At 39.3% G+C, this 24,509-nt stretch overlaps 4 protein-coding genes across 8 annotated transcripts; 2 read left to right on the top strand and 2 right to left on the bottom strand.

Annotated features, from left to right (window-relative positions):
* Positions 1-2,731: 2,731 nt before the first annotated feature.
* On the bottom strand, positions 2,732-9,318 carry LOC128897059 (brain tumor protein-like). Of its 2 annotated transcripts, none has more exons than XM_054160717.1 (10): positions 8,959-9,318; positions 7,769-8,562; positions 7,072-7,403; positions 6,796-7,000; positions 6,063-6,561; positions 5,823-5,990; positions 4,899-5,149; positions 4,310-4,667; positions 3,564-3,796; positions 2,732-3,115 (listed from the first exon to the last, which is right to left on the bottom strand). In XM_054160717.1, exons 2-10 carry the CDS (start codon positions 8,447-8,449, stop codon positions 3,011-3,013), a joined length of 2,832 nt encoding a protein of 943 aa, XP_054016692.1. In that variant the 5' UTR covers positions 8,450-8,562; positions 8,959-9,318; the 3' UTR covers positions 2,732-3,010. The 2 variants fall into 2 exon arrangements, with proteins under 2 accessions (XP_054016692.1, XP_054016693.1); XM_054160718.1 differs by having other exon boundaries at positions 8,873-8,959.
* A 1,166-nt stretch (positions 9,319-10,484) lies between these two features.
* Positions 10,485-15,132, top strand: LOC128897064 (calnexin-like). Of its 4 annotated transcripts, none has more exons than XM_054160729.1 (8): positions 10,485-10,955; positions 11,182-11,431; positions 11,501-11,796; positions 11,874-12,533; positions 12,609-12,749; positions 12,945-13,070; positions 14,114-14,290; positions 14,368-15,132. In XM_054160729.1, the coding sequence occupies exons 2-8, from the start codon at positions 11,191-11,193 to the stop codon at positions 14,422-14,424; spliced, it is 1,698 nt and encodes a 565-aa protein (XP_054016704.1). In that variant the 5' UTR covers positions 10,485-10,955; positions 11,182-11,190; the 3' UTR covers positions 14,425-15,132. The 4 variants fall into 4 exon arrangements, with proteins under 4 accessions (XP_054016704.1, XP_054016702.1, XP_054016705.1 ...); XM_054160727.1 differs by having other exon boundaries at positions 14,096-14,290; XM_054160730.1 differs by lacking the exon at positions 12,945-13,070 and adding an exon at positions 13,639-13,761 and having other exon boundaries at positions 10,486-10,955.
* A 471-nt stretch (positions 15,133-15,603) lies between these two features.
* On the bottom strand, positions 15,604-19,340 carry LOC128897062 (myotubularin-related protein 6). The gene is made up of 13 exons (XM_054160725.1): positions 19,202-19,340; positions 18,807-18,920; positions 18,524-18,686; positions 18,289-18,446; positions 18,104-18,229; positions 17,895-18,029; positions 17,652-17,784; positions 17,353-17,579; positions 17,041-17,291; positions 16,828-16,968; positions 16,634-16,760; positions 16,293-16,556; positions 15,604-16,166 (listed from the first exon to the last, which is right to left on the bottom strand). Exons 1-13 carry the CDS (start codon positions 19,247-19,249, stop codon positions 16,023-16,025), a joined length of 2,031 nt encoding a protein of 676 aa, XP_054016700.1. The 5' UTR covers positions 19,250-19,340; the 3' UTR covers positions 15,604-16,022.
* An 868-nt stretch (positions 19,341-20,208) lies between these two features.
* LOC128897060 (integrator complex subunit 5) lies at positions 20,209-24,509 on the top strand. The gene is made up of 9 exons (XM_054160719.1): positions 20,209-20,938; positions 21,003-21,132; positions 21,234-21,643; positions 21,722-21,857; positions 21,935-22,604; positions 22,675-23,275; positions 23,335-23,475; positions 23,829-24,089; positions 24,172-24,509. Exons 1-9 carry the CDS (start codon positions 20,717-20,719, stop codon positions 24,391-24,393), a joined length of 2,793 nt encoding a protein of 930 aa, XP_054016694.1. The 5' UTR covers positions 20,209-20,716; the 3' UTR covers positions 24,394-24,509.

The following is a 24,509-nucleotide window of genomic DNA, read 5'->3' as shown; positions in this document are numbered from 1 at the left end:
GTACGTACGTAGGCTTCGTGCAATTTTCTACAAATGTTATGCGTAAACTTCTGAGTAGCCCCCAAATCCCAAAAAATCATCTGCGTTTAGTCAACTCTTGCTCCTAATTTTTTCCCCCGTCCCCATCTAATCATTCGTTCCCTTTTTCTTCACCTTTACCATGGGAAAATCCACAGACACCGTACAATCAAATTTCTCCAATATGCAAAAAACAAATCTGTCGAAGCTATCCAAGTAGAAATATATATATGGATGTGCTTTCTAACATTTGGTATGGCAAGATAGTTATTCACATTCAATTGTTATTGTAGGTAATGTTAACACAGTATATATATATATATATAGCAATCTGCCCAATATATCCGTATATATATATATACATATATATACACACATATATATATATATACATATATATATATACACATATATATATACATACATATATGTATATATGTTGTATACACATTGCATATCATTTTTCTTTTTTTGTTTAGTTTTAATCAAATCTTAAGGCTGATCATGTAAACAACCCTAAAAAATATGTGTATCTTCTATATATGTATTGTGTTCATTTTACGTGGAATTTTTTTCATATTTCTCCCATTCGTGGATCGTGTATCGATATCATATATACATAAATAGAAGTCGTTTAGCAAACTGTACGTTACTTTTTTTCTTGTTTTCTTTTCTCCTACGTCGTCATTTTTTTTTTTTGTTTTGTTCATTTTACCACTTTTCGTTTATACATAGATAAAGTATTGTTCCTATGGTAATCGGTGGTATAATTTTTTCTTTACGAACCTTGTATAATGCGGTTACAAGATCGTTCCCGCGAGAGCGTCGCAAAATTTAGGGAACGATTCTGTAACTTTTCTCTCTCTCTCTCTTTTTTTTTTTTCATATGTATATAACAAATACAATTTACATGGTATGGATATATTGTTAGTCGCTAGCACCACGAACCGATTATTCACACACCCACATACATATATGTACGTATCTGCCATACATAAACATATATATACACACACACACACACACTATATATTTATATAATTATTATATAATATTTTATATATATACATACATACATACATACATATATATATATATAGTATGATATATTATAGTATAACTATATATATAAAATACATACTATATATTATTATATAATATTATTAAAATTATATAAATATATAATATATGTATACACATAAACACATATTATATATACACATATATGTGTGTATGTTGTATATATATATATAATGTGAAGAGATTCACATATGTACACGTATGGTATTTATGCAATGTGTATGTACACATGTATATGCGTGCGTGTATGAATGTATATATTTATATGGTGGACCATAATAAAGCATCCTGAGTAAATATTGTAACCATTACGTGTCTCGTCCTATCATTAATTATTTTTGTTGTTGCTGTTTTTTTTTTGTTTTTTGTTTTTAAACAATGGACAAACGGGATCCATAATCGGTGGCCTAGACGAGAGTCATGCTTGCGACATTGCCCACCCCAGGAGATTACACACGTTGCGTTACAATTAAATGTTTGATTATTCAACGTTATCGTAATCTATATACCCGACCAAATTAACGTTCACCGCAATATAATTCCTCTTCCTCTTATAATTCATCTTCATCTCTTTCCCCTCCCCTCCCCTCACGGAATAAATTACTTTAAATTCACCAGGAACATAGCTTGGTATCGTTTTCTTTCTTATTACCTTTTTCTTCTTCTTCTTTTTTTTTTTTTGTTGTTGTTGTTGTTGTTTCTTTTCGTTTAGAGATATGATATGATATAAGAGCAGGAAGTACTACCGTGTTTGTCGTAGCATGCATTATTTCTTGTTCATGCACTTAAGCACAGAAATCCGCTGCTTTCTTATTTATTTATTATTATTATTTTTTTATTTTAAATCTTCTCCTTTTCGTTAAATCGTGCACACTCGGTTCCTCGACCAAAAAAACACCCTATCTAACGGTCTCACTTTGAACGAAACCTTAGAAACTCGTCTACGGAATAGGTCTCGAAGTGAACCGTTCGCAGGTGAAAGAACCGGTGTGTTGTGTGTGTATATATATATATATATATATCGTTTTATCATTCTTTCTTTACGCCCATTGCTCGATTCCTGACGTTGTGACAGGACAAAAATACACGAGTACGTCGCTTCGAGAGCACGGATCCGAAAACCAGCGTGTAAACAGTGCTCATTGAAGACTAGAATAATTTGATTTGTAAACATACCTAAAATACTGACGAGTCGAAGATGATGTGACACCGCTTTTGACGGAAAGCTATTGTGTTCTGTGTGTGTGTGTTTTTTTTTTCCCCAAGAAGTTCCTTCACTCTTCTCTCTTCTCTGCTTCTCTCTTCGTCTCCAAAAAAAATCCCCACTGTCTCGAAGAGATCCAATTACATAGTTTCTCGACACGTTCCACTTAACCGGTTCCTCCGTTTTCTTGAGTTCTTTTCTTGTTTTTCAGCTTTAAATTTATATTCTTGGCAGTTTACCAAATGCAACTTGCTAAATCACTATTTATATAGTTTCTTCTTCTTCGTCATCTTTTTTTTTTTTTTTTCTTTCTTAATCATTTTTCCATTTTTTGGTCGGAGACATACGTTTTAAACATACCCTCTCTCATCGTTTAAATGTTTACTTTCATAAAACAGGGACGCATTTGACTTTTTCTTTTTTAAAAAGAAAAAAAAAAAGAAAAAAAAAAGAAACAGAAAGTTTTTTCATTTTTTAAATAACCTTTTTTTTTTGTTTTGTGTTGTTTGTCTTGCTTTTACTATTAAAGCTGCACGCTGCACTTGTTTGTCTATTGCTTCTGTAGGCCCAAATCTCAAAATGAATTCGATGCCGCTGGGCATTTAATCGTCGATTCGTCTTTTTGTCGAGAGTGGAGCGTACACACGCGAGGACGTTTCCACTCACAGGAGATTACTGTGGCATACTTGCTTGGTCTGCTTCCTCGCTTCATGATATGTAAAGAGTGTTGAGTACGAGGACGTGGTGGTTATTTTTAGCCAAAGTCACGATATATCCCTCGGAGGTAATCTTCAAGCCGCAACATCGAGAGACCTGAGAAAGAAAGAAGACTGAAACTATGGAGAATAATTTGTGGTTTCTACAAAGAAATTGGCTAGCAAAGTAAAAGGAGTAAAATTAGAGAAACCTGATTGTGCGTAAGGTGTAGATAGTAAAAAGAGAGTAGTACGTAGTGTAAAAGAACCAGTAACATGACCAAATCAAACAGGATGGTATTAAATTATATTTTGTTTTATATTTCCTGTTTTAGAAGAAAGTGTTACCTCTTAAGAAAGACTCTTGCAAGTGAGATTAATAGTTTTATATTATAATTCGTACAAGAACTTGTTAGACGCTAAGTTTAATATAAAAAGATTTAGACACGAGATATAGACAAAATTATACCATCGAATGCAATATTGTATGCTAGAGAATAACTGTAGTAAAAATAATACACTCTTGCGATACATTGTAACATATTTTTTCAAGAAGATAAGCATACCTTGACATATGGACATTCGAACTCTGATATCAAGGAACCAGCTCTTGAAAAGACAGCCACGTGAAAACGATTGCCGTGCGAATCTCCTATCAATATGTCTCCTGCATCGCTAATATCAATCCCGTTTGGGAAGTTTGTTACATTGTCACAGCCAATGCGACGCAAAAACTTGCCTTCCTCGTTGAAGACCACTACACAGTGTCCCTTGAAGTCGCAGACAAAATATTCTTTACCTGCAACGTAAGGAGTCGCATCTTTATTAGCTTCTGAAAGTTCTCGTACTTTGTCTTTTAAGAAACATCCAAGAATGATTATATATAATTCATCCTTTGGACATCAATGTACCCTCTGAGGGGTCATCATAGGTCTATTCAATTTCTTTGAATATTTCCATTCAATGGCATGGAAAGGCAAACCATAATATGGTATAAAGAGAATGTGCGAACAATTGATGCTTAAAGAACATTTGTACGATGATGTGTACGTAGATACATACTTTGTAAGAAACTTAACCTAAAACTTGAACCTTAACCTAAAAGGGCCTTTCGACATACAAAGTAGCAACAGTTGTACATGTTACCAGATATTAAAGAAATATAACCTATGACTGAAGATTCATATCAGTCAAGAATCATTAGAATAAATTACATGACTCTAAAGCTATTCTACAAACATATTATTGTTTGCACATATGGTTTAGTGTGCGAAGGCTTAAATAGAGTAAAACAACATTAAAGGTCGCTCACCACTAATTGCAATATCACTTGGTTCTCTCATATATTCGCTGCAGTCGAACCACCTCAGAAGATCTCCAGTATCGCTGATCACGAACACTGTTGGCGATACACTATCAACAGCCAAAATATGACCCTCACTAGTGACAGCTAGGCCAGCTACGATATCGATGTAACGAATTGCTATTTTCTTGATGAAGTGACCGTTCTTTGTGAATATCTGCATCCTGGATCGTTCGTTCCCACGGTCACAGACAACAAATTTCCCACTGTTCCTCATCATCGCTACTTTCCTAGGGAACCACAGCTGGCCCTCTTCTTTCCCAGGAACACCAAATTCGAATTTGTAAATACCAGTCTTATTGAATATCTGAAACAAATGGAACGAATTAGAGTTGATACACTGATTATATTATTCATGTTTGAGAGGATGTTTATTGCATCAAAGAAATTATTGAATATCTAAAACAAATAGAGAACAAATATACAATGTGTAGTACAACATAGAGTCCGATGCATTAATTATTTCATTCATGTCTCGAAGGACAGTGTTCATTGAATAAAAAGAGATCGAGTCTCAATTATTTACATATAATTATACCTGAATCCTGTGATTATTCGTGTCGGCGACGATAATGTCTTCCTCAGCACTTAAGCAGAATCCATGAGGCGAGCTGAATTGCCCTTCAGCGGGACCCAACTGGCCAAATTTGCATCTGATATGCATAGGCGTTAATTTGGCATTGTTCGAACGAGGATGAGCGTAGTTTCCAGATCCTGACCCGGTCACGTTGCCAACACTATTCCCCACCACCACGGGCATGTTATGCATGGAATCCACAATTAATTCATCTAAAAAGAACACTGATGTTAGAAGATGAATTCCAAACGAAAACATTAAAATTAAGATGTTAAAATTCCTTCATACAAAAAACACCATATTACATTTCTACAAACTTTAACACACAACAAAACCCTCGTTATTTATACTTTCGTATCGTTTACAATCGTTACTACTCCTTCAGAAATATTGGAATCGAAACGATGGACAATGATCGAACCGTTACTAGACAGAGATTCGAATTTTCAATCGAAGATTATGGTTTCGTCAAACAGCGATGGTTCGAACGGAATGCATGCCCGAAAAGTGTGAAGAAGAAAACACGTTTGAAATTTCAAATGTTTATTTCTTTCGTATTTCGATGGGATAGACAAACTACTACATATTGAACAAAAATGTTAAAAAAAAAAAAAAAATAAATAAATAAATAAATAAATAAATAAAATAAAAGAATAAGGACGAACTTAGTAAGTAAAACGTGGAGGCCACACAGAGACTTTACGAGATCGGTATTTCAATTCCTCGAGTACATTGAGGCTGAGGATCGACCGCGACACCGATAGAAAGTCCCGTCTCACTCTTTACGGGAGATGTAGACACGAGAAAAGAGACCGGGGTCCAGAGGACCCCAACGGGACATTCTAGGGTTAAGCGTATTCTTGGAATCTTTAAAGAGTATCTCACCGGCACCCTGCGAAAGTATGGGCGAAGTAGAAGAGGATAACGACTGAAAGCCTCCGTTCAAAAGACTGTTGGCAGCTAGACTTAAACTTGGGGTATCCACGATAGCTGGGGAGGGACCTCTGCCCAGTACTAAACCGCTGCCACCATTGATCGTTGTGTTTCCAAGATCTGCAAACACAAGGGACCGTAAGCTTTGATCTTACTTTGTACAGTATTAACAGCGAAAGAAATATCTCTCACCTTGATTGCCAAGCGTGTTCCCCAACTTTGCAAGGGCCTGCAGATTATTGATCGCATGGTTGGTGGAGTTAAGATCACCAGCGAACAAGTCTGCCAGAGTGAAAGGGGAGGTCGGGCTTGGATTTGAGCTAGGCCCAACCACGTTTGTGTTTCCAACCATCTCAACCTTCTCCGCTAAACTAGCTAGTTGTTGAAGATTGTACTCTTGGATGCTGGTGAGACCATGGATAGAACCTGGAGGAAGGGATACAGGTGGTGGGGGTGGTTGGATGGTCTGGGGACTGGACGTTGGGGGTATAACGAAGGAAGGTTCACCTTCGAAAGAGGATTGCATCGACGCAGGAAGAGATATGGGAGACCTTGTGCTAATGGAACGTGGACAGCCCATCGAGGTATGAACAATTTGCTGGTTCGTTGAGACTCCTGGTACGGTCGAGATCGTTTCAGGAGCAGGTTTTGTCGCCGGCGTGCTTTCGGTGTGAAATTTCCCAAATACTTCCTGTGCATCATCGATCGTATTAATTTTCCTGACGATTCGAGTCTTTCTCGAATGCAGCGAGTCCTCAGGTTACACATTTACACGTTAAGTAGCTTTTTTATGCAATCGTGTGGTTCCACGTAATTCAATTACTTTTCAAAGTTAAGATTGTTTGTACAAGATTGAGGAACGAGTCGATAGTGCAAGCTGAGGACTCGAATTATGTACACGTAGTTTGGAGAATCCCGTGCCTACCTTTACAGTTTTCTCAAACTGATTATAGTCGGTCTGAAATTCAATGGAAAAAGAAACATTTGGCTTCGGTGTGTTTTTAATTAAATTCATTAATTGCGTTCCTACGATGCGACGAAGCGCTAGAATCTCCACAGCGTCGCCGTGCTCCAAGAGCCTCGAAGTGAAACGACAAGCATCCTCTATCTTCTCCACAGTTTTCTCAACACTGCGCAACAAATGGTTACGATTCATTCAAGTCTGTCGAAAACATTTCATTCATCGAATAATTCTACCAACCTATGAAACGTATCCATTATTTCCAGTTCTCTGTCCGAATGCAATTTCTCAAGCTCCACCAAAGCGCTATCGCGACACTTTTCCAAGACAGCTTTGTAACTTTGAAACGTCTCTATGATCAGATCCTTGGCTTGATCGTGCTGCGCTTGCAATTCGCTAAGAGCATTCTCCAATTGGGCAGACACCTGGTCGCAGTCCGCGATTCTTGCTTTGCTTTCGTTTACTAGTTTTATCAATTCTTCCTTCTGACGTGGCTCTGCATCTACCAATCGTTCGTACTGGTGGTCCGGAGCTTTGTGTTCGACCAGCAGACACTCGTTGCATATGGGTTCCTAAAGCATGGTTCGTAATGATCAATATTGGGAGTAAATAATCCTTGGATAATTAAACGTATTTAATTCAGAGTTTTATAATCCATACTTTGTATGGTCCCAGATATTACAAGATTACAGTTCTTCGTATTGTAGTACTGGATTGTGCGTTATCAAATTTGTAACACTTTACCGACTGGTAGTTAATCGATAGGTTATATTTTAAAACAACCAAAGCTTTATCTATCGAGTTTCCATGTAGTATAAATATTAAAAAAAACACGACTCTAACAGATAAGATAAAGATTAAGTAATACCAATATCGTTGAAATTATGATGTTCGGTACCAGTCGTTAGAGGGTTAATGATATAATTTTTCCAATTACCTGGCACGTGTAGCAGTAGAACTTCATGTTCTCAGCAGGATGACACTCGCAAAAAATAGGTTTGTGTATCGGTATAGCTTCGTTGGATTTCTTAATGTCCTCGAAGGCCACCACCTTGTGGCTCTCGAAGCAGCGCATGAATTGGTGCGCGCAGTTGCAGCTGGGGCACAAGAAGTTGGCACAGTCCGAACAGCGTGCGACCGCGCTCTCTTTGGCTTTACACGAGGTACAGAGTACAGCCATGCTCTCGATCGCGGACATGTCGAGTATATTAGTCAGAACGTAATCGCACGTGAGCGACGCGGCACCCTTAGAACTAATGGAAGTTTCTTGTTCGCAGAGGGGACAGACCAGTACAGAGCTGACCTTGGGATCGCCAGCCTCGTCCATTAAGAGCTTGTCGAGGCAGGCCTCGCAGAACACGTGAAGACAGGAAAGTACCCGCGGCGAGCACAGCTTGCCCACGCAGATGGCGCATTCTTGGTCACCGGTCTCGCTGTTACCACAGTTAATCTCCTCTAGGGCGTCTCCGGTATTGGAGCTTTCGTTGCAGCTGCTAACAGGGTTAATGTTTCGTTCGCCGAAGACATCTCCGTTCTCCACCTCTTCGCTCTGAGCGATACCAGTTCCAGCTGGGACCGACGCTGTCCCCGAAGGAACAGCCACCATGGACGATGCCATCGTACGGTTCGCCTCTTGTCTTGCTTTCCTACGGTGCTCCTGTTCCCCTCTGGCGATAACCTGAGTAAGTCTTGAACCTCGTCGTCTCGTGCTCTACCAAACAACCTGAACACCTGCAAAAGAGAGAAAACAAAGAAAATAACACCAAGACCCTCTCAGATCAGGAAACACAAGGGAGACGTTGGAGACTGTTTGAGACATCGTCGCATCGATCGCGACCACGAAAACAAAACACAGTGTCACGGTTCGCTTCAGGGAGGAAACTGAGATCGCATACGGGACCGAGCAACGGCCGTTCCGAGGCTGGGGAGAAATCGTTGGAAAAGATCGAACGAGACACGCGACCAATTTTTTTTTTCTCGCCTTTCATCGCGTTTTTTCAGATTTTCGTTAGGTCTCCGGAAAAAAACGAAAATTTTCTACCTAGCGTGTCGCGACGCGCTGCTCTCGTCCCACGTAAGCTCTTTATTTACATTATGCGTTAGTTTTTCGCTGGACGCAATGCTTACCACTCTGGAGGGGGTGTGTGAGAGGGGCGGGGTGGGGGGTTGGTTTAGTCAAGGGGGGGCGGGCTCGTATTAAATTTTCGTTTTGAACACTATCAACGTCTCGGCTCGCGTATCCGTATCACTAGCGAACATTATTATCGATCACACGACTATCACCGACGCGTTCGCGATTGTACACGGCGATTGTTTCGATTTCAATTGTTATCGACGCCTCGACCGCGAGTATCACGGGCTTTTTCATATGTAGAGCGGAGGAATAAATCATTCGAATCGAGAAGAGTTGACCCCAATGCAGGAGCCCTGCACAAACAATTAATGCGATGATTCGTATGGTTATAGACCGCGGACAGGCATCGCAGAACGCGACAATTACGTCTTTGATGACCCTCGAACGCCACCTGGCGACATCAGCGGAAACCGGCCAACGATATCGATGGGAATAAGTGGACCAAGATGTCTAACTATTTGCTCGAATTAACGGTTCTTGTTTGTTGGATGAATTAGATTGGAAAGTACTCGAATGCTCCTGTCGAAATGATACGGTATCTTTGGTGTAGCTTTGTAATGATGGCAGCCATCTTGTCAGCCTTTAGGTCGCGCATGCGCCATCTGGCGGCGCTAGTAACTTTCTAGTAACTTTCTTAGGGAGTTGGATCTCTATATACTGTCTTTATAATATATATGATAATACCATTGAGCTCTATCCTAGGATAGATAGGATTTAGGATAAAACTCAATGAACTGCACTGTCTGTCTTCGTTTTCTATATGAATATAATATTCCAACATAACGCAATACAGTCGGTATGTATTTGCAACATATCAAGGCGCCACTACAATGTTCCGTACACTGTTTACACTTAGTCAACTTCTCTCTCATGAAAATAAACTCTAAAGAATTGTAACTACACTCTCTGTCTTCGTTTTCTATACGAATACAGGGTGTCCCAAAAATGTTGTAACACCTTGAAAGGGGTGGTTCAGGAGGTGATTTGAAACAACTTTTTCCTTAGGGAAAATGTTGTCCGAGGCTTCGTTGAGGAGATATTAACAGAAAACACTGACCAATCAGCGGGCGCTCCATTGGCATACTCGCGCTCTGATTGGTCGGGAAGTGCGGCCGCCTCGCGCTCTGATTGGTTAGTGGTTTTCGTTAATATCTCCTTAACAAAGCCTCGTACAACATTTTCGCTAAGGAAAAAGTTGTTTCAAATCATCTCCTGAACCACCCCTTTCAACGACTTCCAACATTTTTCGAACACCCTGCATAATATTCCAACATAATGCAATACAGTCGGTATGTATTTTCTCCCTCATTAAAATAAACCCTAAAAAATGTAACTACACTCTCTGTCTTCGTTTTCTGCATGAATATAATATTCCAACATAATGCAATCAGTATATATTTGCAACATATCAAGGCGCTACTACAACGTTCCGTACACCGTTTTTTAATCAACTTCTCCCTCATGAAAATGAACCGTAAAAAATGTAACCATAGCGATTGGGAGCCACCGTGACTGAGTTTTGCAGGGTGCGATGCTCAAGGGAAACTGTATGTCACATGCATATCCCCACGTCAGAGACACGAGCGAAAAAATTCGTTTGTGTTCGAGCAATTTCTCGTTGACTCGAGGGAGCCCAGTCGATACGTCGGTCAACGTCGATCGACGTGAAAAACAATTTTAGAGAGTCTCTCCTTGCTAAGTTAGTGTTTTGATTCGTCTATCGGCCGTGGCCCGCAGGATTCTCCTCGATAATTCAATTACTTTCATTAACCGGATCGCTCTATTTTACTATCGCTCGTCCCGTTTCCGGCACCGCCGCTACATTTTGGAGCGCACCACCACGCTGAATCTCGCTTACGTGTAATTTAATTACTGTTATTACTTAATCGAATAAATAACCCACCGCTTGGTCGAGTTCGAGGCGTGACTTTTCCGCCGTTACATATTTACGCAGGAATCGATGATCCGCGACTGAACTTCCACGAATTCGGTAAGAACATCTCCTCCTCGCGTTCAGCGCCCTGTTCATTAATTAATTCTGATTTTTAATAAATTAATCGATAAAGGAGCAACTATTCTGTTCCTATCATCCTGTCTTTGAACAAACATTTTCTGCTTACAAAGTACAAGCTATCAAAATACATCATTTTTTGGTTCTGTAATTAATGTTTCAGTATTATATTTGATAAAAAATTTCCTGCGCTCTTTGCTTTCAGGAATATGAGATGGCCAGAATTGTAGCGAACGTAATCGTCTATTTATGTTTACTCTGTAACATTATCACCGCCGACGAAAGTAACGATAACGTACAGGATGTAGCATCCAAGACGGTATACAAGACTCCAGAGGTGTCTGGATACGCTTATTTAGTAGAAACGTTCGACGATGAGGAGAAGTTTAAGGACACGTGGATATTGTCAGAGGCTAAGAAAGATTCCACGGACGAGGACATAGCTAAATACGATGGTCTGCTTCTGGTTACTTTCATAGAGTATTGAAATGCAATAGAGTTACGATATGATACTATTTTTGTAGGGATCTGGTCCGTGGAGGAACCCAAGAAGCACGCGCAGGAGGGCGATCTAGGATTAGTGCTCAAGAGCAAAGCCAGACACGCCGCGATATCTGCTCTATTGTCCAAACCATTCCACTTTAAAGATAATCCCTTAATTGTACAGTACGAAGTGAACTTCCAAGAAGGTCAGGAATGCGGCGGGGCGTATTTGAAACTGCTCACCTTGGACCCGGAGCATGAAGACTTGAACAAGTTCCACGACAAGACTCCCTATACCATAATGTTCGGGCCCGACAAGTGTGGGAACGATCACAAGGTACACAGCGAGACTCGTAAACATCCAATCCTCGCGCAACTATTCCATAAATTATTTTCTACTTGTTTCTTATTTAGCTACATTTTATCTTTCGGCACAAAAATCCTCTGAACGGCTCCATAGAGGAAAAACATTGCAAGAAGCCGAGGGAACGTTTGGAAGACTTTTTCAAGGACAAGCAGCCTCATCTTTACACTTTGATCATTCGTCCTGATAACAGTTTCGAGATCAAAGTGGATAACAAGGTTGTCAACTCTGGCTCGCTGCTGGACGACTTCACTCCACCGGTTAATCCACCCTTGGAGATAGAAGATCCATCGGATGTTCAACCGGAAGACTGGGACGACAAGGAAAAAATTCCTGACCTGTCAGCTGTCAAGCCAGATGACTGGGACGAAGACGCGCCTGCTCAAATCGTAGACGAAGACGATATCATGCCCGAAGGATGGCTCGAAGACGAACCACCCATGATTCCTAATCCTGATTCCGTCAAACCGGAAGACTGGGATGTCGAAATGGATGGGGAATGGGAACCTCCTGAGATTCCCAATCCAAAGTGCGCAGATGTACCAGGATGTGGACCGTATAAGCAGAAGATGAAGAAGAACCCGAGGTACAAGGGCAAATGGTCGCCACCCTTGATCAATAACCCCAATTACAAAGGGAAATGGAAGCCTAAGCTCATACACAATCCTAATTACTTTAACGATGAGAATCCATTCCAGATGATGTCTATCGTAAGTGTCTTGGGCATTGTTATTGTTATTGGATCGATTCAATTGTTATACGTTAAATATTTTCACATGTTACAGTTTGCTGTTGGTTTTGAACTGTGGTCCATGTCCACCGACATATTATTCGACAATATCCTTGTCACTGACAACGAGGATGTAGCCAGAAAGTGGGCAGACGATACTTTCGAAGTACGTCGTGCTAGAATCGCAGAGGAAAGCGTAAGTAACTTTGTTTCAACCTCGATTAATTCTTTCTGATCCTATGTCGAACAAGAGTTGATAAGAATATACTGAAAGTCTGGACCGTAGAAGGTTTACGATAGCTTTTTTCAATGATTAAACCTAATTCGACAATAATTCTGATGATGAGAGACTTGTTTAGGAAATGTGATACATGTGCACTATGACTCTCAGGTAACCTTGTGGGGTCGCATATTGAAAGCTACGAATTATAAACCAGGCTGGTGGGCGCTGTATTTCTTGTACTGCGCGATACCAGTTGTGTTGTATATTTGGTACCTAGTGAAACGGTTTCGTGAGGTATATCTGGTTATTCAAACGTACATATTGCTTTTTATAGTACTGGTACATACGCAGTAATACCACAGCTGAGTATTCTATAGCTGCTGTTGTACATATTATATTAGTACCGTATTCTAATTGTATAAATCCTATTTCTTCTTTGTAGATCATTTAACTCTACAGCGATGTAGCATTCGGACACTTTACTTTCGCAACTTTCGCTTCATTGCTTTATAACTTTGCCTATAATAAAAGATGAAACAATTGAGATATTACATCAAAACGTCTAGTTAATTGAATACGTAAACTCTATAGTTTCGTTAACTAGAATCAATGTTATGATGCAATATATGTATATGTCAGTTGCTTTATCTTTCATCGTAGGAAAAGTTATAAAGCGACAAAGTAAAGTGTCTGAATGTTAAAGTTACTAGCTGTACGTACACATTTGCCAGATATATTACGAAGTAGTAATTCTATTATCGTATGAAGTTTGATACATCTGGAAATTGTGCTTCGTAAATAGTACAAATGCAAAATTGATTATACTTGTAATTACTAGTAATTTTCTAATTATTTCACATAGTGGAGTGTATGGCGCCAGATTGGTACGTTTACTGCAGAACATCCTTGGATGTGGGCTGTGTATATAATAGCTGCTGGTTTCCCCATACTGCTAGTAATATATTGTTGCTGCTTTGCTTCTCAGGTATAACAAAAATCACCTACATCAACTATGAAAGTATTTCTTTCAGTTCATATATTAAGTCGTACCTCAAATGTGGATAACAATTGGTCATACGGGTTAATAAAAGTTGAGAGACATTGAATATTCAATGAATCTCAACTTGCACTGCTCTATACAATTAATTATTACCCACTAAGTTATAATGAAAATAGCTCAATAATAGAATTGTGCCCATACAAAATCAAGTGCTTACATTATGCTTATTTTTTGTGTATAAATTCCACCAAGTATTTAGATGTAAGCAATAATTGTCCATAGTATAGTAACTGTGCAAATGTAAAACCGATTGACGTAGGAAAAATACGACTTAAAGGATGAAGATAAGCAGCCCTTAGAGGTAAACGAGGAAACAACGCCTCGTCAACAAGAAGAGAACGAAAATGAAAGCGAAACTAAGCCAGATAGCACCAAAGCGGATGAAGAAACTGAGAAGGTGAACGAACCAGAGACAGCGAATGAAACTGAAGAGTTAATAGAAAGCGAAGAGAATGTTAGTGAATATATATCTTGGCAAGCTAATCGAAATAATGTAATTTTGGTGGTTTTAATGGTTGATGTTCTTTCCAGGACAAGCCAGCGATGGGTGGCGATGGACCACGACGAAGAAAACCAAATAAAGAATAGAGTTAATTGAAATTTAAACAAAAAAAGGAATTCATATTAATTAAAATATTTATGCAAAACTTTCACATTCCACGTTACACTTGGTCATTGTGTACGTTAGGGTTTTCAGTGTCCAATACATGCAATACGATCACTAGGAACCAGTTCTTTACCTAAAACTTCTATATTACTCGGTTCGAGCATTAAACTTTTCATTATGTCATACTTTGAGGCGAATGATTTTCACGTTAAGCATGTTTCACGTATGAATGATAATACTTAAAAAAAAAAGAAAAAAAAAAAACAACTATTTGTAACGAATGATGTTCGGTGTAACTATTTATGCCTTAATAATATGTAACGTAGCGATATGTAATTTTTGTTATTGTATGGTGAAAGTGAATAAGAAAAATTTATTCACGGTTTACGTATAAGAATCATGCGTTTAGATGTTCGTGGATGTCGCGTTGTCTGCTATTTTAACACGGATCGTGCGCGAAAATTACAATATTCAGTTCTCGGTTTCGCAGACGTTTATATTATTCGATGTAACGAACTTTCTTAAACAATATGTTTTATTTCTCTGCCATTACGTTAATAAAGTGTACAATGTGAATGAATTACTTTTATGTATAGCATGATGTTGTATTATTTATAACTGTTAAGTTTGAAATTGTTTGAGTGTAATTAAAAGAATACATTATGAAACTCTTCGATTATTTTCTACGATGAATTCTGGTTTGTTTTATTAACGATCAGATGGAAAATTAGAACACACTAATCTAGAATCATGAAGTATATATACAATTAGGTGTCATTTTGGAACAATATTTTTTTTTTGTTCAAGTGCTGATTGAAAAATTTATAGTAGATAATAAAACAAAAATTTGTTATCTCAATTACGGTCTTGGCTCATCGAAGAATTCGTTAAATATTGATCTTTCGAAAATTATACAAGGAAGCTTTTTTGTAGAAGATGAAATTATCTACGAAAAACGTCCTATACAAAGTTTGTATATAATCGATCTCTTTGGAGATATTCGGCGATTTGTGTCGAGCCAAATCTGTATACGAGATACAAATTCCTATCTTGCACGAAAATTTTCGTTTTATCATCTAGTATGAATTTTTCAATCAATGCTTTGAAAAATAAAAGTATTGCTCTAAAACGATACACTCTAATAAATATAAATACATATATCTAATTTATGGAGCTTTATTTTGCGATACTCATTATTTTCTAAATCCTCAGAATGAAACATTAAACTTTATCGTTCCTACATCTTATGATACAATATAAAATAAAAACAGTCTTATTTAAAACGTATCGTGCATCCTTACAAGAATAACTATTATAATACAATTTTATACTAGCGGTTTAAACGAAATTGTATTCCTCCTTCTTAATACTTTCTTCGTTTAAGGGTTTATCATGCTTTGGTTTAAGTACATTAAAAAAAGAAAAAAGAAAGTGTAAATACGTAATCTCTTATCCTACGTTTTCATTGCGGTGAATAATTATTTGTTAAAAATCTATTTTTCTTTCTTTTCCATTGCAGTTAATTTGAACAATACTAACTTACATCGTAAGTACAGATCACGAAGTTATTTACAGGAAGTTAGGGACTAGTAGTCGAAATACTGGAATTCTGAGTGCACGACTTACAAGTAGGCACAGCGCGTTGCGAGAGGTGACCACTGAGAACTGTGTGGTTACCCATGCACCACGTGCACAGCACGTCTCCACACGACCAGCAGTGATGCTGAAAAATTGATTTTCAATTCAATTGTAACATCTGCTTACGAAATTCGTATCGCGGTTAAATGAAACAATTACAAGTAGATACTATAATCAAATTGGAAATTTGTAAGCAGGTATATATAATTACCTGTCGGTTGAATGCGTCGAACGTAGTAGAACATGTACATTCTTCCATATTGCGCGTCGACTTCCAATCCAAAGCAACCGTCTTCAATTCGTTCTCCAACTGATGCACGTTCACTTTGTTCTTAATGTTCTCTTCGTGATTAGTTGCGTTTTCTATTATCGTTTCAGACAGCGGATCTTTGGTGAACTTGTTGTCGTACTTGTGCTTACCTTGCACCCCTTTCTTCTGTGCGTTATTCATCGCTGAACCCAGTGAAGCAACTCTCTGTGGAGTTGTAAATAAGAAAAATCAACTACGAGTTAGAAATCTGATCAGTGAAAGGTATCGAAGAACAAGTGTACCTTTACAAGAAGCTTAACGTGGTCTTCCAGGCAACTGGTGTGATCATGCATCACCAAAAGGAAATCTTCGTACGTCTCTCTGGGATGAATGCCATTCTCGAATCTGAAGTACATTCCCCGCCATAAGCTGGAAAATTATTCTTAAGTCTCTGCGTGTTATTCTTTACAACGATGAAAACAAATTTATGTATTACATGATGCTCTGCGGTGCCAGTTTGGGTTGGAGAACACTGCTGGACTCATCGTTGAAGCGATTGCACTTGTAGAGAGGATTTATGTATTCGTGCATGTTGTTCGCCATGTATCCCCACAAGGAGTAAGTTCTCTCTGACACTCTGCGAGTAATTGGTAGCAGTAAGGTAGTTATCCAAAGTAAACACAGGAAAATAGTAGAGGGAGACTAGTACCTGAGGATTTGCCTTTCCCTTTCGGAGTTTCCTATAAAAGTACCATGTTCACAGCTGTGCACATGGTCATGAAGGGTTAATAAAAAGAGTTCGTTGAACTGAAATTTGTGTGGATACTGTTGCAGCAGCTGGTACGTTGCATCGATGAACTGTGTGAAGATCGGAGCCAGTTCTTTGCTGTCACAGCTGATGTGACCACACCGGTCATTGAACTTGTGTCCGAAGGAGAGCCAGTCTTTTTCTATTAAAGCCTAAAACAATTATTTATAGATAATTTGCATGCAGAGTTTGTGATAATAATTAAATTCTCACTTGAAACCCTTGGATAGTCCTGTAAAATGGGTCCAACAACATAGCACTCAACGAACACACTTGAGCAGTGCGGTCCCAGCCATCGCTGCAGTGCACCACTACACTGACTCCATTAGAAACTGCTCGAGCAATGAACCAAGCAGTTTCTAAAATAGATCTTATGTGTTTGAGCCATCCGCTGCTCTCCAAGCCACTTAGGAATGCGCTCATCGAATTCGTCCTTTGCACTGAAATTAATTAATACGTTTAATACAGACTGTTGTAAATACCAAATAGATAACACTCGGATAATAACTCACGTTCTATGAGCTTGTTCAAGCTAGCTCTCATCACGTGTATGTTCTCTATGCCAAAGAAATGAAACTTTATATTGTCGTAGAAGTTCTCGTTCTCGTATCCCTTCCCTGCAGCTTTGTTGGCGAACGCGTTGATCTAACTCGACAAAGATAAACATTGATATAACATTGATTTTTACGTTACACGTTGAATCACAGGAGCGATTACAATTACAGAAATGCCTTGGTTCGTGATTGTAAACTTACGCGCGGTCGTGTATCTACAACGTACATATATTTGGAATTTGGGTTCGCGCACAGAATATTGTACATCATTTGCTCGTCTTCTGGACACCTCGCGCTGAATCCTGATAACGGCTGACTGCAACGACAAATGGCAGCCTGTAAAATATTTCAAGCGTGAACTTTAAGTGTAGACTTCTGTGTTTGAAAGCTTTCTTATTCGACACGGAAACCTTGTTAGAATGCAGATACGTTAAGACTGGCAGTCTTCCTCTGCTCCTGAACTTTGCGCTGCCTACCAAGGTGCTATTGGCACACGAACTGGGTACGTACAAGTATTTTGGGTAGGTATCGCAGACCTGGAAGGTGGTGTAATGGTATAAATTTGGTATCTGAAGTGGATATCTGAAGCACGTACCTCGTAATTTGTGTTTAAATACGTCAGAGACCATTCTTCGTTCGGAACACCTTGTCTTTGGAACTCGCTTTGTACGTTGAAAAAATTCCATCCTGCCTGCTGCGGCAGAGTGTCTTTGTTGGCTTGGTAGTGAAAACAGTAGAGGTCCTCTATGCTTACTGAAAAGAAGGAAATTAACGTGAGTGTATGGTTCTTTAATTTCGTTTGGAATATAAGGTTTCTCTGTTTCGTTTACCTGGGCAAGATAATTTAGATAAGGTTTGGTATATGTCATGGCAATCTCGTTCCTTTGGAATGATGAACGTTACGTTAAAGAAATGTTTACACTTGATAGACAGCGGCGAGCCTGTTGTGGATAAAGGTTGCTTCTCGATGTTCGAGATATGATTGTATAGAACCTGGAATATTAAATATAAGAGATGTTAAGATAGAAGAAAGGTAAGCATGAAGTAGCATCAATTTAATTTGGTAATTTGTGGTCGTGGTTGAAAAGGTCGAAGTAGATTTCCTACTCTTACCCAAATTTTTTTCTTTCCACTCCACTCGGTGAATATCAGGTGTGTGACAGTCAGATAGAGACTTCCAACGGAGTGGTTGTTGCTGTACCTGTCAAGAATCCTCACATTTTCCACCTGAAACCACAACGATAACAGCTGTTACAAACAAAAACAAAAAATATTCCTGGGTCGTTTCGAACCTCGGATATGAACGTTATCGTTAAATACACACACGAAACGCTGGATCGATTTCAAATTGGCTATTCTGGGAAAATACTCGTTCGATACTTTTCTTAATTGACGTTAAAAACAGGCGATAAGGAAGAGAGAACGTTCTGACAGATATCGAGAATTTACATTGCAGGATTAATTCGAAAGATATTCGTGATAAGTGGAGAAAACGTTCGTGGAAGTACCTTTGGAATCTTTATTTGATCCATTTTGTTTTCCCACTTGTTTTCCATTTCGTTGGATGTTGTTTACACTCGGGGTATCATCATCTGACAGATTGTGAAATTGGGTACCATTGGGAGCGTACATAAAGGTCACCGCTCAGTAGACCGCTCAGTGAGCGGGGTCGGCGGTGGCGCCATCTTGCGACGCGGCGCCCAAGCTTGTAGAGAGAATAGTTCCGACTTCTGCCGCTAGATGGCGCCACCAATAATTTCTTTGTGGCGACTTCTACTTCAACGAGAGTAAAAGAAAGGCGCGTAGCTTTTCGGTAAAAGCATTTTCCACCGGAAGGCAGGAAAAATACAGGAAACGCCAAGCGCCACCTTTTTCCCAACATTTTCTTCTTCCGAGAAGCGAAAGAGAAAGTCAGTTGGCGGATAGCGGCAAGATAGCGCTTGCCAAAGAAACATCAGAGATAGTTAAACAGAATAAGTCGTTCTTCTTGCAAAAGTCCTAAAAGAAGTGTAAATAGTTTTTCTGTATATAAACATATAGTTATTTCTGTAAATAATAAAAATAGTATAGTCGTGTGAAAGCAGTGTACATAATATATACATATATCCTTTCGCGCCTTCTAAATACGCTCCTGCTTAAACGTCGGTAAAACAGAATTTGATAAAATCAATTAAAACAGCCACATATTTATGGCTACTTGGTTTCGTCAATGGTTATTAACTAACTCCGAAGGTTTAACAGAACAAACCAATTTATTATTCTTCAATTTATTATTTACTATTCTATATTTTATTTCCTTCGATGGGAGACAGAGGGCGTCGTCAGTAATGTAGGACTCTGTTCCGCCACATATTTTTTTATTCTTCTTGAAGCATAATTAATTCAATTCTTTGCTTTCTAACACCACAATATATTATTTCGATACATTATTTAACCATTCATTAACTTTTGCACATGTAGTTGCACAAAGTGTTCCTTAAACGCAGCTTCAATTTATATGAAATAATAAAATAATAAGACCATTCGTTATTATTATGCCAAAATTATTATTTTTATGAATATTTCCATATTACTAACGCGCATGCGCGAGCGGCAATCGCAGCCTGAATTCGCGTTGTGAGCTTGGCTACTCTATTCTAATTACTAATTTCCACGCATTTCTGCATTTCTACGCTATTTCGCGATAAAATTGCCATTCGAAAATGATGTCCACATCCCTTTCCCATGATTTCCCTTAAACCGTCACATTTCCTTAACATAACCTACCAACAGAGTAATTTTTGAGCAATTTTGCCCAAGTACTGTAGTAACAACAATAACAACAATAACAACAATGTTACTCATTATAAGACCCATAACCTCTACACTCTACTACTCTACTACAATTCTACAATAATTCCACTTCTTCTTGGACCCATAATTATATCTAATTACAGATATAAAGATACATATCTCTAACAAAAGATATGTCTTTAATTTCCCAAATAGTGTCCCATTTTTTAATTAAGAATTGATTAATAAAAATGTTGCACTCAATGGGAGAACCATCTCCGCAAGATATATTGTCAGAAGTGAGGAAGTTCATTTCTGGAGCGGTCAGACCAACCCATGGCACGAGCACCCTTGACGTGACTCGTACCGCCTTGTCTCTCCTGAGGAGTGTACCTGCAGCTAGAGATGCTGTACTCGAATACTTCTGTAACGTGTTCTTCGTTGCTGTCACCAAACATGTTCGCCAAATCGAAGTAAGTTCATTAACAAACCTCCTACAACAACTTCTCTTATAATTCGTAAACTAAATTTTCACAGACAAATCAAAATATGGCAATCAGCGAAGAGACCATCATAGCAGAGATTCACGCTGTTTTGAGCAGTTTCATTAATGGAAATCCAGAGGCATGGGCACCGATCATTTCTGCATGGTCACTGGAATTACTGGGTATATAATTATTCAAGCATTTCGAATTGGTTTTATTCGGTATTTAAAGTATCTATCGCCAAAAATTCATTACAGAAAAGTACAAAAGTGTTGTGTCTTAGGTAAATTGTCCTCCGACTATGCAAAGCGTGGTAACTTGCCTGGCAATGCCGGAATCAACGATTTTCTCCAACAATGGATGTCGTGTCGAGCCACTCGGACGTTGATCGACATCACCGCTCAATGTCTTCAGTGTCTCATGCATTCCGACACGGAATCTTGTATCAAGGCGTTGCTGGACACCAGCGTGTTACACAGTCCTCACTTTGACTGGGTGGTTGCCCACGTTGGAAGCTGTTTCCCAAATACGGTCATCACCAGAGTGTTGTCTTGCGGTCTAAAAGACTTCTGCAGCATGGGTTACGAACACAACGTCAAGAATCCTAAATTGAATTCAGTTGTTGGAATCCTGGGACACCTAGCCAGCAGTCACTTTCAGGACATCAGTACTGCCTTATTAGACTTATTCAAAGTAAACTGGAATCTTGCGATACTATATTTATAGTATATTAATAAAAATTGTTTAAAAGTCGTTTAATAATATTTTCAGTGGAGTTTGAATGAAGACATGACGGTCGACGAAGACACAAAGAAACAGAAATTAGCTACGGTTCCATTTCTTCTAAATCTAGCATCCCTCTCTCAGACTCTTCTAAAAGCAATAACCAGCGATGTGTTGCAAACCTGTACGTAAATGTATCGTCATGCTATTGTATTCCATTCTAACAAGTTATTTCATTTCTTCTCCTGTTCTTCGTTCCAGTGAAACCAGATATAATTCCACAATTGGCCCTGTTTGCGGCAGACTGGTGCAAGTACTTCGACAACCAGCCAGAAGCTCTGATAGACTTGACTGTGCATCTGATCTTAGGCTGCGAGCAAGGTGCATCGCAGATAATAAATATCTTATTGGACACTGCTTTAAACACCAGCAACGTTGGCTACCACAGTGTCAACGCAGCCCAAAGTGTAAAGAGTGTGTGCAGCGAAATACTGGAGCTAGTGTTGGAAGAAATCGATCTTCTTCTAAGAACACATGGGCCACAATCTGCGAATATCGCTTTACTGACCTCCATCAAACAAGAACTGCCTGTCGTGTTGCCTCTGCTTCTCAACCAGAATCCTCTACGCGTCCAAACTGCTGTCAGATTGCTGTGCTTCCTCGGTAGCCAAAGCGCCAACCTATTGATATCCGCAGCCTCATATATGTTGATCAAAGCAGCAACCACTTTCCATCTTGCTGCTCTGATAAGACTCGTTTCGAACAATGTCGTAGTCTTCCCTGCGAATAAGGTCGAAGCAGAGAATATGTTAGCGAGTCATGGCTACTTTGCTCAAGTAGTGGAACAAGCACTCAGGGAGATAAATTATAAGAACGTTATGGAGAAGCAAGAGAGAAGACAATTTTTTCAGAACCTTACGATACTGTTGCAGTAAGTACATTGAGAGATTTAGCTGTACGGTTGCATACTTGAGGAAATGATAACACCAAGTCTCTTTCAGGTGGGAGAAATCGAACAAAGCAATCATCTTTCGATCGAAGATGATCACGCATGCTATCAAATCCAATTTACATCAGATGTCCTCGTTGTTAACAAAGACAAGGGACTTTGAGCTAGCTAATGACATCGCAAAGATGTTGGACTTGTTCAGCACATCGGAGAAGGACAACTTTCTACCAAATGTGGAGCTCGCTCTCAAGTTAACCAGAGCTGTGATCCAGTACTTCTTTTTATGCATAGCGGAGGATGATGTTACAAAGAAGCAACAGAGCGTCAAGATAGTTTGCCACTTGCTGAAGGATTTGACCTGTTATTCTCCATGCGCTCGTGCATTGGCGTTAAGAGAGATTTTGACGTACAGTATCAACGACGATCCCGCCAAATATTTTGGAGCCAAAGAGAAGTTCGAACCGAAATTCGAAGAGATGTTGCTCTTACACCAGAATCACAAACAGGTCACGAGCACGATGTTAGCTCAAAAGCATTCCTCTGTATTCCACGCTGGTGTAATTGGCCATGGCCCGCGGAAACCACCGCCGGAAAACACGGTTGACAAAGAGACCATCGCTCTAAATAAAATTCTACTGATGGACGTCATAAAGGTAACAGTCCTAAAAGTAACAACCCTCTTCGCAGTTCAGTAAACATTTAAATATTGCAGGCTTGCTGCAGCAACAAGGAATCGGAACGATATCCAGTGAACCTTGATGCCTTGACGATAGTCAGTTTACTGTTGGTTGAGATCATTTCACCCGATGTCATGTACAATGGACTACCATGGCCTGACGAAGAGTTTACAAAAGTATGTAGGAATTTAACTCAGCGTAGTGAATATTTTTAACTAGAGTCCTCTTTAATCTTCATGTCGTAAACTCCCAACATGAGTGGAGGTTTCATTTAATCCTTGTGATTGGTTGCTTGCAATTTGTGTACGCAAGATGAGATCAAATTGTTGCGTTGCAGGTCACCATAGATTGATTGCATGCAATTTGTGTACGCAAGATGAGATAAAATTGTTGCGTTGCAGGTCACCATAGATTGATTGCATGCAATTTGTGTACGCAGGATGAGATAAACTTGTTACGTTGCAGGTCACCATAGATTGATTGCATGCAATTTGTGTACGCAAGATGAGATAAAATTGTTGCGTTGCAGGTCACCATAGAGAGAGATTTACAAATTCATCGAATGTTCAGAGACGTGCCCTTGTTGTGGACATTGTTGGAGTTGACTGCTTGGTATAGGCCAGCTTTAGCGTATTGTTCGGTTTTGTTGAGAGGGATCGCTGCTACTGTTATGGCCAACTGGAACACGGAAGCAGGCGTCTCGCTGGTAAGCGTGATGGCCCTTGGACAATTACTGCCGCCGCCATTGGCGAGCATAAGGGACATTTTGCCCGTTTTAGAACCCCATCAGGTGCGTCGCAGTTTCTAGACTAATAAATTGCACGGTGACTGGACCTAGCCGACATTCTCGATGGAATTCTATCATTTTTTAGATAAACACTATAATGAAGGAGTGTGTGTGGGCTTACATGCGGGAGAACGTCCCATCGCCAGCCCTATTCACGCGCAACGAAGGAGCCAATATAGCTTGGAGGGACACGGACACGTCTACTCCAAACGCGAGGTTCACGGAAACGCTTCGTTTAATTCTTCTAGCCAATATTCATACTCTAGGGCCACTCTACGCCACCCTATTTTACAACGAAAACAAATAGTTCATCTACCAATTAACAGATTGTCTGTAATTGTGTAATAATTCTTGCGAATAGGTGTTGCGAACCAGTCCAAAACTGACAAGTGTACAAGTATGATTAAATATCTGCTTTGTGGG

This window comes from Hylaeus anthracinus, unplaced genomic scaffold (assembly GCF_026225885.1).
Source record: "Hylaeus anthracinus isolate JK02 unplaced genomic scaffold, UHH_iyHylAnth1.0_haploid 11978, whole genome shotgun sequence".
NCBI lineage: Eukaryota > Metazoa > Arthropoda > Insecta > Hymenoptera > Colletidae > Hylaeus > Hylaeus anthracinus.
The sequence above is the reverse complement of the archived record's forward strand: the minus strand, read 5'-3'. Positions and strand labels throughout refer to the sequence as shown.